The following is a 15,482-nucleotide window of genomic DNA, read 5'->3' on the forward strand; positions in this document are numbered from 1 at the left end:
ATCCAGTTATCGAAGCCAGGGCAAGTAGGTATTATCTGCAAGTGTGGGTGTTCTCACAGCTGTTATTTTATAGTCCTGTTATTTGCTTGAAAGGTGGGTTCTGGGAGTGTCTTCAGGTTCAAGTTAGAAAGTTGCCTCATGTAAGTAACTCGTTTGGCTTTGAATTTTGTGGTCTGCACCTCCTCCCCCCACCTTTTTTTTTAAACCATTCAAACCAGGACCTTTTATTGTATTTTTTGTCAGAGTGGTTGACAGTGGTAGCCGAGCACCACCTACTTCTGGTCTCAGGGTAGAGGAGGCTGTGGTACATGCGGACCATTAGTTTTCTGGACTAATTGTGTCTTTGTTCTCCTTTGCTCCAGGTTGGTTGGTTGGTTATGTGCCCTGGAGTCGGTTCCAACTCATAGCAACCCTGTGGCTTCTGAATCTGTAGATCTTTATGGGAGCAGAAAGCCTCATCTTTTTCCTGTGGAACAGCTGGTAGTTTTGAACTGCTGAACTTGCGGTTTGCAGCCTGATTCGTAACCACTATGCTACCAGAGCTCCTTGCTCCAGGTAGGAAAAGGTAAATAGTTGCTTCTTAGATGGCTGCTCAAAATCTCTTAAGACCCCTAGATGCTACTCACCAGACTAGGATGGAGAATATTATCTTAATGAACTGTGTTTTGCCAATTGACTTAGATGTTCCGAGTTTAGTAAACTTTTAATAGCTATAAACTTAGTGTTTCAGCGGTATCTCTCATTATGAAATATACTTTTACTATTGTTCAGATTGTTGTTGTTGTTAAATGCCATTGAGTTGGTTCCTATTCATAGTAACCAATATGGGGTTTCTGAGGAGAAACGGTGAGTTTGAGCTGAGCCCTACCCTCATCCTACAGTGCCAGTTGGCACTTATCTGACAGTGCCAACATGTTCTTTGACTTCTTCTTGGACCCAGGAGTTGTCTTTCTAAACATGAAGGGGCTTCTAAAAGTTGGTGAAAAAATTCCACTTTTAATTCTATTTTCCATAAACTTTTGAAGCCCCCTCATATACTTTCCATAAAGTTTTTGAAGCCCCCACAAGGTCAGTGGTTCAAATTCACCAGCTGCTCCTCAGAAACCCTATAGAGTTGCTGAGTCAAAACCGACTTGAAGGCACTTAACAATAAAAAGTTATCTTAAATTTTGATTTCTAACTTAATTGCACTGTAGCTTCAGTGTGGCCTGCCAACAATCCTTTGAAATTTATTGCCCAGTGTATGGTCAAATTTCGTGTAAGTTCTCTATGTGCTGGAAAACAGCAGTGCAATGGTTAGGCGCTGTGTTCTATTGTTAGTGCCTGAGTTGGCACCACTGGACTCCACTTATGGTAATCCCGAGAAAGGAATGAAACATTGCCTGATCTTGTACCATCCCCAGGATTGGTTGTGTGCCTATAGGATAAGCACTGGACTCCAGCTGCTAGATTGGTGGATCAAATCCACCAGCTGCTCCTCAGAAACCCTATACAAGGTTGCTATGAGTTGGATGCAACTCAAAAGCACTTAACAATGGCTTTATGAGGAGGTTAGTCCCAAGGTCAGCAGTTCAAATCCACCAGCCACTCTGTAGAAGACAAGGCTTTATGCTCCTGTAAAGATCTACAGCCTCAGAAATCCTAGAGAGTCACTGAGTTAGAATCAACTTGATGGAAGTGGGTGCAGTTTAATGGTTTTTAAGTCCCTTAACTCACACTTCTACATGGGTGGGATACAGGCAGGTGAGGCAGAGGATATGTCTGTGGGTAAGCTGGCAAGCAGCAGGTGGTAGGGCTTTGGGGCTCAGGATTCTCTTGCTGCTCAGGTGGGCACACTTCACCTCCTCCCTGCTCACTTCGCTTCCTCTCTCCTTGCTCCCAGCACTGCTGTGGGACCCTTTCTCTAGCTTCTGCCAACAGCAGCAGTAGTAGTAGCAGGGACAAAGACGAAGAAGCAGGTTCCCATAAGATTTTAATATGGTGTCTGTATAACGTCCAAGTCAGATAATGTCTAATTTCACAGAACATGTTGTGAATATTACGTGACACAATTTTTCCAGGACGAGAACAAATTGTCTCCAAAGTGAAGACAATTATAAGTTGTCAAGTTTTGCTTTATATAACTAGGTGCATACTAACTTTAAATCTTTTCACGAGAGTTAAAATATCTCTAGAAATACTTTTTTTTTTTTTTCCTAGAAATACTTTTAAAAACAAAACAACACCCAGGGCCACTGTGGTACACAACTCCAGGGAGGCCATTCACCTCAGTCTGTGTCAATGACAGAGTTAATATTATCTTCCTCCTGAATTCCAAGTATTTCCCTACTTATCTGCTATTTTCCTGGTGTGGTGCTGTGGGTTAATGTGCTGGACTGCAAAGTCAGTTTGAATACAGGGTCCCTATGAGTCATGGCACTTAACATCAAAGCCCTGTAAGACTTTGCTATATTCACGTATTTAGATGATACAAATATTCATCACTTCCTTTACTACAGGTTCTTTCTTGTATCTCTAACTTTCTATATTGGATCACTTTCCTTCTGTCTGGGTCAAATTCAATTTTTGATTGAAAATGCCTCTCATTTGTTCTTAAAAAACAGTTTCAATGAATACAGAATTGTAGGTTTCTAGTTAATTTCTCATAGCACTTTGAAAACATCTTTTACTATCTTTTGGTTTACATAGATGCTGATGAGAAGTTAGTTGTCAATGTAATTCTCTTTACTTTGGAGATAATCTGTTCTCATCCTGGATCTGTTCTGTGGTGTGACCATGTGTCTAGAAATGGATGCATTTATCCTATTTGAAACAGTATTACTAGAATATTGTGAACTTTATGGTTAACGTTTTTATCCGTTATCTTGGGAAGTGTGATTGACGATATTCCCGGCTAGGACAGAGTAGAATCCTGGGAGAGCCAGAATGGTAGGGTTCAGGCAGGTGGAAATGCTGAGCAAGGCACTTGCTTTCAGTGAAGAGAGGCTCAGGCTCAGTAGAATCATGTTCTCCAGCCCATTCTAAGGCTGGTGACTCAATAGAGTCACTTCCCACCAGAAGACACCCTGGATGTGAAGTGACAAGGGGTAGGGAAGTGGCGGGGCACAAGTGCTCATGAACCGGTTACTTGGGCACCAGTGAAGCCAATGCAGCCTGGGAAGGATGGCATTTCCTGAGGAGAAGTCCTGAGCCATCTTGCTGTTTTTCACTTTGAAGAATGAGTCAGCATATAGTTGTTTTCTTTTGTAGCTAAGAAACACTTCTTAGTTGGATCAAATAAGCCAACATATTCTCATTTAGCAAAGTGTTTTATTCAAAAGCTTCTCAGCACCATCTAGTTGTCAGAAAGAATGGGTATCACCTTTTCCTGCCCACCCAACCCCCATACTCCAGAGGCAGAATTTAGACCATTTGGCTAGAGCTCCCCCTAAGGTTTGTAACTCAGATCATGATAAAGTTTTTGGTTGTTCTCTCACCCAACATTCTCTCAGCCTCTACTTACACCTGACTCAAGTAGAGCTGTGCTCCCCCACAGTTCAGGGCAATGGGAAGGAATCCTGTCAGACTTGATCAACCTCCCACTCTTGGGTTTAAACAAACACACAAACCATTACCACCAAGCTATTAGAGGCACATAAAATTGCCTTGGAAAAAAATCAATTCAGTGACTGCCATGTAGGAAGGATCCTACATGGGTAATACCCCTCCCCCATACCACTCCGGGAGCAAGGAGTTTCCTTGGCACACATCTCAGTTGCTTATCTTAAAGCAAACACTTAACAGAACCTTTTTGACAAGTGATTAAAATGCTAAGAGATCCTGAGCTGTTGGAGATGAGGAGTAGACAATATGATCTGACCTTTCCCATTTGTTTGTTTCCCCCCATTTCCTTTACTTGAAGAGTATTTTGTTTCAGCATAAAGCACACTTTCCCAAAGAGAGGTTCCTGGAGGAGATTGGAAAACCAAGAGTGTGACTGTCCTGTGAGAACACGCAGTCACAGTCAGCCTGCATAACTTTGGCTTCAGTCCGTTTGCAGCTACTTCAAGTCCCAGGGAGGAGGAAAAACGTGAAGGCAGGATCACTCGGCCAAAGCCCCCATGGGGTCCCAGGCCGGCAGGACAATGGGTTCCTGCTCTAACACAGCTAGCACCTCTTCTGGGACATGCTTCCTGTCCACCACCACCTCGTAGACATACTCAGAGAACCAGTCATCTGTCATACACAGGTAACCTGGAGAAGAGAACATAAGCCTCGTTGAGTCTTGAGGGCAACAGGCAAGCAACAGAATCCTGATTCACACTATACTTTTACAAAACTAGTATTTGTACATTCTTCTTTTTTTTTTTTTTTTTTTGTAATCTCAATCAAAATTTTACTAGCAATTCTGTGAAACATACTAAACAGACATGGCTATATTTTGACTAAGTACAAAAGAGGGGCTCAGAGTAACTAAGTGTTGTGCCCTGGCAGATAGATAGTCAGGGTTCAGAGGTGGGCCTTGGACCTAAGGCTGATACCCAGGCTACCTGAATAAAAGGGAGTGGACACCCAGTGTACTAGAAGGCAGGTGGAAAATGCTTCTGTTCCTACAGCCTCACCCATGGAATCAACCTTTAGGGCTGGAGGGCAAGTACACCAAATCTACACTTACCCTACCCAGCCGCTCTCAAGCATCACTGGTGGCTCACCTCCCTTCCAAACGTTTCTAAAGGCGGCTAAGCTTTTAAAGGCATCCTGATGGGGACCCAGTTATTGGCAGATGCTATTGTGAAGTGAAATGCTCAGTTCTTTCCTTGCCCTCCTAGGAGGAGGAAAGACATAGCGAGCATCAGAACTCACAGCGAGAAAGCTGCTCAATCTGCCCAACTTGGGAAGGGCTCCAGGATTTGAGGAACTCGCCAGTGGGCAGAAGGAGCTCTGGTAGGCACAGTGGTTATGAGTTGGGCTGCTAATCTCACAGTCAGCAGTTCAAAACTACTAGCAGTTCCGTGGGAAAAAGATGAGGCTTTCTGCTCCTGTGAAGATTTACAGCCTTGGAAACCCTGTACAGGGTGAATATGAGTGGGAACCAACTCCAAGGCACAGGCACCACCACCAGTGAGCAGAGCTGCACGGCAGTACAACCGGTACAAATCCCAACATCCCACGTTCAGAGAACAAGGGTGGTGTCAGCAGGAACTCATCCATTGGGAAGGTTAACCTGTGTCTCCAGCGCTAACTATTGATAATAGTGACCCTGTATAGGGTTTCTGAGGAGTGGCTGGTGAGTTTGACTGACCTTGCAGTTCAAACTGACCTTGTGGTCAGTACCACACCAGGACTCAGGCTCCACTAGGACAACACAAATTCTCCTTCAGATAAAATGTGTCTAAGACGCTGAAAACAGAAGGAAAATGCTTTACCAAAGCCACTGCTGATAATATCAAAAGCAAGATTAAAGTGAGGATTATGGTGTGTGTATTTAAAACACGGATGGGTTACTGGGCCAGGGAGAGTGTACAGAGCACAGAAATGTGTACTGACCATTATCTGACACTTAATATATATTAAGTACTTTAGAGGTTTTTATTGCATTTAATTCTTCTGTTAGTTCTTGGATATAGGTATTATTCTTTGAAATAAGCCATTTTTCTCTGAAAGCGTTTGTCTGTATGAGTCTAGGTCTGTGAGCCATATAAACTACTACACAGGAGCCAGAGAAAGGGAGATGTCGCTGCTTCTTCCAAGGGAGGCCCTAGAGCAGTGGTTCTCAAACCATACTGGTTTCAGAGTCCCTTTATAAGCACAAAATTATTGAGGACCCCAGAGAGTTGTTTGAGTTATACTATTGATATTTACCGTATTACAAATTAGAATGTTTACAAATACTTAGTAATAAGAATATAAAAACAGTCAATGAATATATATATTTTTAGGAAAAAATAACTGTTTTCTAAAATAAACCAATATATATATTTAAAAATGGCATAGTTTTACATTTTCAAGTCTGGCTTCACAGAAAACAACTGAATATTTGCATCTGATTCTATGTTCAATCTATTTTAATATGTTGCTTGGGAGAAAGTAGCTAAAGAAAATCCAGCCTCATACATCCAGACAAAGATGAGGAAAAAAGTAGTTACTGGGGTTCCAGTTCAGACATGCAGGGCTTACTCTAAGCAAAATGTGTGTAAACATGTCTGCAATTGGTGGATGGCTAAAGACAAGCTCTGGACTACACCTGGCTTAGTGTCACTGCTGCTATATTTAAGTGCCATCGAGTCCGTTCTGACTCATAGCAAGCCTGTATAGGGTTTCCGAAGAGTAGTTGGGGCCTTGAACATCAGTCTTGTGGTTAGCAGTCCAGTATTGATTCTTCAGTGCCTCACCAGGACTCATTAGGATGCCTTAAAAATGAAAAATCCAATCAAAATAGGAGAGCATTGTGGTTCTGTAGGATAAGCATGGGACAGCTAACCACAAGGTTCATGGTTCAAGTCTACCAGCTGCTCCTCATGAGAAAGATGAGGCTTTCTGCTCCTGTAAAGATTTACAGTTTTGGAAATGCTAGGAGGGTTCGTTGTAAGTCAGAACTGACTTAACACTAACAGTGACAATCAAAATAGTGGCGCCCAAAGGGATGTACTAAGCCAGGTAACACTTAAGGCAGTAAGACTAGCTCAGAAGGTCATGGTAACTGGTTTTTAAAATTACAAAGGGGTAATCGAATAGATTTTCCTGAAACAGGATGATAATGGGGCTTATTATGAAGAAATGTTTAGAAAACTGAACAGTGCACTGGTGAGGAAACGGCCAGGAAAATTGTGGAGAGGAAATCCTGACAATGCACTTGCTCATTCTTCGAGGGTTGCTAGGACTAGCCTCTTGAGATGTATGTTGAGAAGCCTTACCCCATCCACCCTACAGCCAGCCCTATTACTTGCCCCTTCAGACTTACTGTTCCCAAAACTCAAAGAACATTTTAAAAGAACACAATTTGAGTTCCTCGAGGATATCAAAACTGCCATTTTGACATGGCATGTTAATCAAAGAGAAAACACCACCATCAGAAGTATATAACTTAGATGGAAGATTTGTCAAGAAATAATGGCTTCACAGTTTGATATTAAGGATTCTATGATTTTGTAGCGGTATTTTTTTGGCTTAGCCTCATATTATTGGAAAAGAGGAAGACCTTGCAGAACCCATAAAGGTCCTGGAGCTGTAGGGCTTCTCTCGAGAACTGTTGTTCTACAGATATGACCGCTGGTTTAAAAGATTACACAGCAGTAGTGTACATTCATAAACTAAATGATGAGACAGAGGGCACTGCTTAATACTGACAACACAAATGAACTGCTTTGGTGAGGTCATCCATGCCCAATTCTGGTTTCCACCTCTAAGAGGAGTCAGACATGTCACGCTCATGTGGTATAGCACGGTCACCCTCAAAAAGAAAATGCCCTGAAAAAGGGTGCAAACCAAGCTGGACAAGGGAATGTAGCTAACCTAGCCCTTGGTTTAAAGTCTGCTCCTTTTCGCAACAGATCCAGGGAAGGAGAGCAGGGACAACTTTCCTGCATTGTGTCTGGTCTCTGTCTCTCCACCCGTGGCTTTGCTGGTACCAGTCAGTCAGAACATGGTCCTTACTACCACCTATACTAGTGTCACTGAACTTTTAACAATCAAAGCTTTGGTAACTCCAAGGTTAGTATAATTTCTTGCTGACTCCTAAGTAAATACTTCTTAAGAAACTCATTGTCTGCCTTCCCCAAGATGAGCCTACAGTCAACAGGAGACTGGACTACTAAACACTATACTCTTTAAGACATTAGTCATCCTTCCCCTTACCATATCGCAGTCTGAATAAATCTTTAGAGTAGCTCTGGGCAGTAAGGCAGGTGAAGGATAGAGGCAGATTTATGTAATAAATTTCTGTGTTCTTATAACAATACTATCATCACACAATCAAATGAATCTTCAAAGTATGCCCAGAGAAAATGGACAATAAGTACATCTACACTATCTTGTTCCAAAACCAAAAAGATCAGATTAAGTCTTCACAAATTAAAACTGCTATCAATTGTAATCCACCCTTTCAAAATCCCTGCCAAGAGGACCTGCTTTGATTAGTCTCTCTCTTCAGGATATGAGTTCTTTTGGGGCCCACAAAACCTCACAGTCTAGGTGGCAGCCAAGTAATTGCACTCTGAGTAGATAATGAACTTGTGGCTGCTGTAACTGTTGACACTGTGTGTCTTGGAGTTTGACTGAGGAGATTGGGATCAGTGTGTCTGAGTCTAAGGGAGTGTAAGGGAGTAGAAATGTGGCTATTTTGATTTGAGGAAAGTTGCAGCACTTTGACTTATAGAAACAATCAAAGCCTAAGAAAAAAGGAATTATTCAAGAGATGCAAAGAAAAAAAGATAATTCAAGAGATGCAAAGATTATATTTAGGGAAGTAAATACATAAACGGATAAAGAAGGTCAGCTTTAGGAACTAATGTGAAATTAAATTTGGTTTAAACTTTAATGTCTTGTTTACATGCAAAGAGAAAGAAAGAAAAAAACAAAAAAACCCAACAGTTCCTTAAACAAGCTGGCAATGCTTCTGTATTCTGTAAGACAAAGGGCAGAACTAAGAGTCTGTAATGGGAAAAACATTGTTTGTGGAAATAATTCTATACTAGTTAGGTCAAATCAACTCAGAAACAGAGAGCTTTGAATACTCCATCTCACCAGCTATTTGCAGTTAATTATTCTCTTGCTATTTTTAAAATGATGTGACAAAATCAAGGTGCTATAAATCAGAAGGATTCATTTGGCAGCATGGCCCGAAGGAAGCCACATTTCCAAAACCTCATTAAGCTAATCTCTCACCCAATGACAACATGCAGGGTTGAAGAAAGGTTCCCAGAAAGGAAACAAGTCTCACTGGTATTTCTCTCATAGTTCATACTTTCTAGTAAGTAGTCAGAGACTACCTCACAGAGCACTAATCAGTCATTCGAATTGATATCCCAAAGACAATGTAGTAATATGGAAAAGTTATAGTATACAAAGACAGTACATGCCCTATGTTAGAAATATAGATGTATATGAAAATGACGACATTAACATAAATGATAATTTCATGGCATGGGGCAGATGAGTTTTCCTCCAAAAATGTCTGAAAAGTTAGACTGCTTTTTGATTCCTTAAAAATTGCCCAAATAAAACATGCTCATCATAGAAAAGTTTTGAAACATGGAAAAAAGAAGAAAACAAATAATACATTTTAAAAAGGCCTGTAACACCATCACCTTGGGATAAAAGACTTCACATATATCCTTTGATATATGTCTTCATCATGTAGACGCTATACCTCCCATAAACAAGAGACCTCATACATGCCCTTTTATCACAAAGTACCTTGCATGCTGATGCATACATACCTTTCTGATTTCAATGCAAGGGTGTATCCTTTTACCTTATTTATTCAATCTGTATGCTAAGCAAATAATCTAAGATGCTGCATTAAGAAAGAGCACAGCATCAGGATTGGAGGAAGACTCATTTACAACTTGCAATCTACAGCTAACATGACCTTCCTTACTATAAGTGAGAGGAACTGAAGCACTTATTGATGAAGATGATTTTCTCCCCTGTATGCTTCACTACTACTAAAGAGCTCTGGTAGCGTAGAGGTTATGAGTTGGGCTGCCAACCTCAAGGTCAGCAGTTCGAAACTACCAGTGGTTCCATGGGAGAAAGATGAGGCGTTCTGCTCCCGTAAAGATTTACAGCCTCAGAAACCCTGTGCAGGGTCACAATGAGTCGGAACCAACTCCACGGTACTTAACAACAACAACTGATGAAGATAAAAAATTACAGCCTTCAGTATGGATTACACCTCAACATAAAGAAAACAAAAATACCCACAACTGGACCAATAAGCAATATCAAGATACATAAAGAAAATATTAGTTCCCAAGGATTTCATTTTACTTGGATCCATGATCATCATCCATGGAAGCAACAGTCAAGAAATCAAATGAGACAAGAACTAGATAGTGCCTGGCTAACACTACCAACTACTCAGAAAGGGGTCACATTAGAATGTCCTGGAAGAATATGTGGAACAAAACTCAAAATTATTAAAAATAACAAAAAAGACTGGGCAACATTTACCTAAGGACAAAGTTGAGATGGGATGGGAAGGTGAGTGGAATGGAAATAGGAACCACAGGAAATGGGGTAACCATTGATGCAGGGAAGGGATTACAATCATTCAGATGGAACGAAGTATTGATTTGCTGAATATAAAACTGATGATCTTATCTGAAAACCTTCACTCAATTCACAACAAAAAGTTAAAAATAAGGGAAATCAAATGATGCAATGGTCAAACTGTTTACTTCAAGAACTAAGGTGCATGAGACCCAAGCCATGGTATTTTCAAACGCCTCGTACAGCATGTGAAAGCTGGACAATGAATACAGAAGAATGAAGAAGGATTGATGCATGTAAATTAGGGTATTAGTGAATATACCATGGTTTGCCAGAGGAATGAACAAATACATCTTGAAAGAAGTACAGCCAGAATATGTTCCTTCAAAGCAAGAATGGCAAAGTAAATCCTCACTTACTTTGCATACATTATCAGGAGGGACTGATCCCTGGAGAAGGACCATCAAGCTTTGGTAAAGGAAAGGTTCTGCAATAAACAGGAAGACTCTTGATGAGATAAGATGGGCACAGTGGCTGCAACAATGGACTCAAACAATGCAACAGTTGTAAGGATGGCAACTGGGCAGCATTTCATTTTGTTATATACATAAGGTCACTATGACCCAAAACTGACTATGCCCTAATACTTTACAACTGTATAATATATATGCTGCCAATGAGCAGTCCTGGGGTAGCACTGTTGAATAAGCACTGGATTACTATTATTAACCACAAGGTTGGAAGTTCAAATCCACCAACTACTCCTCGGAGACCCTATACAGAGACACAACGAGTTGGAACTGACTTGACAGCACCTAAAAACTACCAATGTGAAACAATATAACCCCTATTGAATGTAATTAGGCAACATCTAGAAAAATTATTTAAGTGCATTTATCTTCTTCCCTCAGCAATGCCATCTGAAACTTCATCCTATAGATACAAAGCATCTGCATGCACATAATATGCATTTATGCATAGTTAACAACTAATTCTTCTACAGCAGTTACTGTGTGTCAACACTGTACATATATCCATTTGTAATAAGAAAAGATTGGAAACAATCTGCCGGTTGGGGACTGGTTAAATAAATTAATATAACCCAAACAACAGAAGATTTGTACTGATGTGGGAATATACTGATATGAAAATGCTCCCAAGACAAGGTGTTAAGTGAAATCAGAACCAAGATGAAGAGCAGTGGATATGCTATGTCACCCCTGGTGTAAGAACAGGGAGGGAAATGCACACACACACAAAATATCAACACAAGGAGCATGAAAAAGTTTGTGGAAAGTTGAATTAAAAAATAATGGAATCTGGCCAACTTGGTTCCGGAGTGTGGGGCTGCCATTAAGTTGGGGCCTCTGGCCAAAGCTGAGGCAGGGCTGCCATTGCCTACACCAATCCTAGAATGAGACACTCTAGCCAAGTTCAAATCTGCCCTCATATTATACCCTATTAAAACTGCCATGCCTACCTCACCGCCTGGCTTGTTCTTGCTGTATGCTACATCAGATTCTAAGCACTGGCTAAAGATCTCTCTAACTTCAATCTCTCACCCAGTACCCTTCTTCAATATGTGGATGGCCTATTTCCATTAGGTCTCCATACCACCTTCAACATCTACTCACCCACAAAGCAGTCTCAAACCTCTTCCCTTCATGCCTTCAATTATTCCATATGATTTTCATTGAAAATCCCAACTTTAATTAGAATCTAGCCCCCTTCTCAACCCTGCCTCCCTCCTCCCTATAACCAGAAGAACAGGGCTTGCCAAGGCCGAGAGGGCGAAATGATCATTCAGAAGAAATTAGGAGAATGGGGTTGTTCAAAGTTGAGGGAGCAGAGTTGCCATGCCAGTGAGCCTGGAAGACAGAACTGAAGCCCAGGGTTGAGGAACCTCTACCAAGAATCCCGAGTGCACAGTCAACACCCAGAGGTTGGATGGTATAGGTCATTGTCTAGATGGTCTCAGAGAACAGGGGATTGTTTACAAGTCCTGAGCACTAAAGCAAACTGCTCTGCAGGATTTTTAACTTGCTTGGTGTATGTACATTATCCCGTCTTTTCCTCCAATTGGTCTCATTTATAATAGAATTGTTTACCTTGTGCCTGTTCCACCATTGTATTATTTGGACACAGATAATTGATAATTTGCATTCTAGATTTCCAGATGAAGAGGGATTTATGTCAGGTTGGAATGTGGACTTAGAAGACTTGTGGAATAATAGAATGGGATGAAAGTGTTTTAGATTTAGCAAGGGCATGGATTTTTGGGAAGGAGGCAAAAGGGTAGAGTGTCATGGATTCAACTGTGTACCCCCAAAATGTGTCAGCTTGGCTGTGCCATGATTCTCAGTGGTTTAGCAGTTATGTAATAAGGTAACGTGTCACGAAGTGATGATCCCCCATGATGTGAGCTGATGTGATGAATCAGTAAAAGCATCAAGGGTGGGATGCACCACCCTTTTGCACCTAGACTAAGGGGCCATTGTGTTTTTTTTAACAGAACAAGGGGAAACTGAATGGTTTAAAATCAGGAAAGGTGTACGCCAAGGTTTTATTATTTCACCAGATTTATTCAATCTGTATGCTAGACAAATAATCTGAGAGGCTAGATTATATGAAAAATCAAGGCATCAAAATTGGAGGAAGGCTCATTAACAACCTGCGATATGCAGATAATACATTCGTTTGCTGAAAACGAAGAGGAGTTAAAATACTAACTGCTGATAATCAAAGACCACAGCCTTTGGTAGGGGTTCACCTCAATGTAAAGAAAACAAAAATCTGGCTTTAGACTCACTCCAGCAGTACCTGCAATTGAAGAGTTCTCCTGTGGAGATTGCTTGTCAGCATGGCCCAACAGTTTGTGAACAGCAAACTCCACCCAGGGAAGGTGGTTGTGTTCATTAAACCCCACTGCCCCTACTGCAGAGAGCCCCAAGAGATCCTCTGCCAATTGCCTTTCAAACAAGGGCTTTTGGAATTTGTCCATATCACAGCCTCCAGTGTCACAAACACCATTCAAGATTATCTCCAGAAAAATCACAGGAGCAAGAACCTTACCTCGGGTTTTTATCGGTAATGATTGCATAGGTGGATGCAGTGATCTAATAACTATGCAAGTAAATGGGGAGCTGTCGAAGTGCCTAGCGGATATGGGGGTTCTACAATAATTACAGAGTGGATCTCAGGCTGATGTCCCTTTCAGAGCTGAGGACAACAGCACTTCTTGGTGGATGGACCTGATGCTCTTCTTTCCCAACTACAACAGCTGTTTACGTAAAATTCTGAAGCACGCTAACCAAAATGAAGTGGAGGAGGAAGATTATTTGACAAAAACTGCTTTTTTCTTTTGGATCAATATTTTAAAATGGACCGCCTTGCCCCACTTCCCCAACAACAAAAAAAGAGGGCCAAAATTGTTTATGTATGTATGGTCTTGGGTTTCCTCTGGGTTGACCTTTGGGATTCCAAAAGACCAGATGAAGTTCTGGCTTAGGATTCACTCACCAACCAAAAGGACTTCTTCCTTTTTGGCATGTTTTTCCTAGTATCTGTTCTTCACATGCCAGCATTTCTCTACCTCTAAAGGCACTATTTCTAATCTTCTTTACCCCTGGCCCTCCAAGAGGAATCTGTACTGGTCTTCTGTGACTGCTCATCAACTGAAATCACTTCTGCTTGTACCCCTCTGGCAGAGGTACCATCGCACCCCACCCCACCTCACCCTGAGAATCATACTCTGAACCAGTGTTGTCAACACTTGACAACTCACAAATCTCATAGGAAATGTTAGACAAGTCTGTACAGGATCTAAAGACCCAAATTGAGAAACTGTATGAAAAGTTTAGCATTGTTAGTCTTCGCTTGGTACCACAGGGATTCAGGGGATGCATATTCTCATATATGATGGTTATCCAGGTAATTCTGAATCAGTGTGTATTGTCATTTAATTTATCAGCAAAATTTTAAAAATTATTGAAGATTTGTTGTTCTATTCTTTAAAAAAATGTGGAAGGAGTCAAATTTGAGAAATGATTCTCAATCTTTCTTTTATGCCTTGTTTTGGACATTTATGAAAACTCAATTCCTTACTGTGAAGTTTAGTTTCCTATTCAACAATTAGAATGTTAAATTACTTAATGTGGTCTCTAGTACAAATAGTGAATTTCATTTAAAATAAAAAAGTATGCATAAATAAATACATAAATAATCCTAACCACTGTACCAATAAATAACACCATGATAAATAGAGAAAAGATTGAAGTTGTCAAATGTCAAAGACTCCATTTTGGTCAGATCAACCATCAACACTCATGGAAGCAGCAGTCAAGAAATCAAACGATGTATTGCATTAGGCAATTGGCTGTATAAGACCTCTTTAAAGTGTTCAAGAGCAAAGATGTTTGTTTGAGGACTAAGGTGTGCCTCACCCAAGCCATGATATTTTCAACAGCCTCATATACATGCGAAAGTTGGGCAATTAATAAGAAAGACCGTAGAAGAATTGATGCATTTGAGTTATGTGGTGCTGGAGAAGAATATTAAAGGTACCATGGACTGTCAAAAGAACAAACCAATCTGTGTTGGAAGTATAACCAGAAGGTTCCTTAAAAAACCAAGATGGCCAGACTTTGTCTCTCATACTTTTCCAGTGACCAGTCCCTGGAGAAGAACATCATGTTTGTTTGGTAAACTGGAGGGACATAAAAAAAGAGGGAGACCCCCAACGAAATGGATTTGCACAGTGGTAGGACCAATGGACTCAAGTGTAGCAGCCATCGTGAGGATGGCGCAGGACTGGGCGGTGCTTCATTTTGTTACACAGGGTCGACATGGATCAGAACCCACTCACTGCATTTAACAACAGCACCACCCTTAATCCTATCATGATGTAGGTAGGGGGAGTTTTACTGGGGTGTGGCCTGAAGCACCTTTACTTGCAAAAGATAAAAGGAGAGAGAAGTAAGCAGAGAGGGACTAATCACCATCAAGAAAGAGGAGCGAGCTCTGGACCTGGATTTCTACACTGCGAAGCTCCTAGATCCAGGGGAAGACTGATGCCAACACATGAAGATCTCCAAGAAATGCTGAGCCTACAGATGCTGAAGGGAGATAAGGACCCAGATTTCTAACCTCCTAAACTGTGAAGAGAATAAATTTCTGTTAAGCCAAACAAAATAAAACAAAAATTAAGAAGAAAAGATAAGATAATGAACCCCTTCCATGAATTTTTTGAAGTTCCCTTACACACACCCACACACAGAGTTCATGGAAAGATA

At 41.0% G+C, this 15,482-nt stretch overlaps 1 protein-coding gene across 1 annotated transcript in view; it reads right to left on the bottom strand.

Moving 5' to 3' along the window:
• Nucleotides 1–4,081: 4,081 nt before the first annotated feature.
• The window catches only part of BLMH (bleomycin hydrolase), a 68,950-nt gene continuing 57,549 nt past the window's right edge, over nt 4,082–15,482 (bottom strand). The window contains exon 12 of the mRNA XM_006863199.1: nt 4,082–4,233. Coding sequence (XP_006863261.1) covers nt 4,082–4,233 — 152 coding nt within the window. The remainder of the gene's footprint in view (nt 4,234–15,482) is intronic.

This window comes from Chrysochloris asiatica, unplaced genomic scaffold, assembly GCF_000296735.1.
Source record: "Chrysochloris asiatica unplaced genomic scaffold, ChrAsi1.0 scaffold00054, whole genome shotgun sequence".
Lineage (NCBI taxonomy): Eukaryota > Metazoa > Chordata > Mammalia > Afrosoricida > Chrysochloridae > Chrysochloris > Chrysochloris asiatica.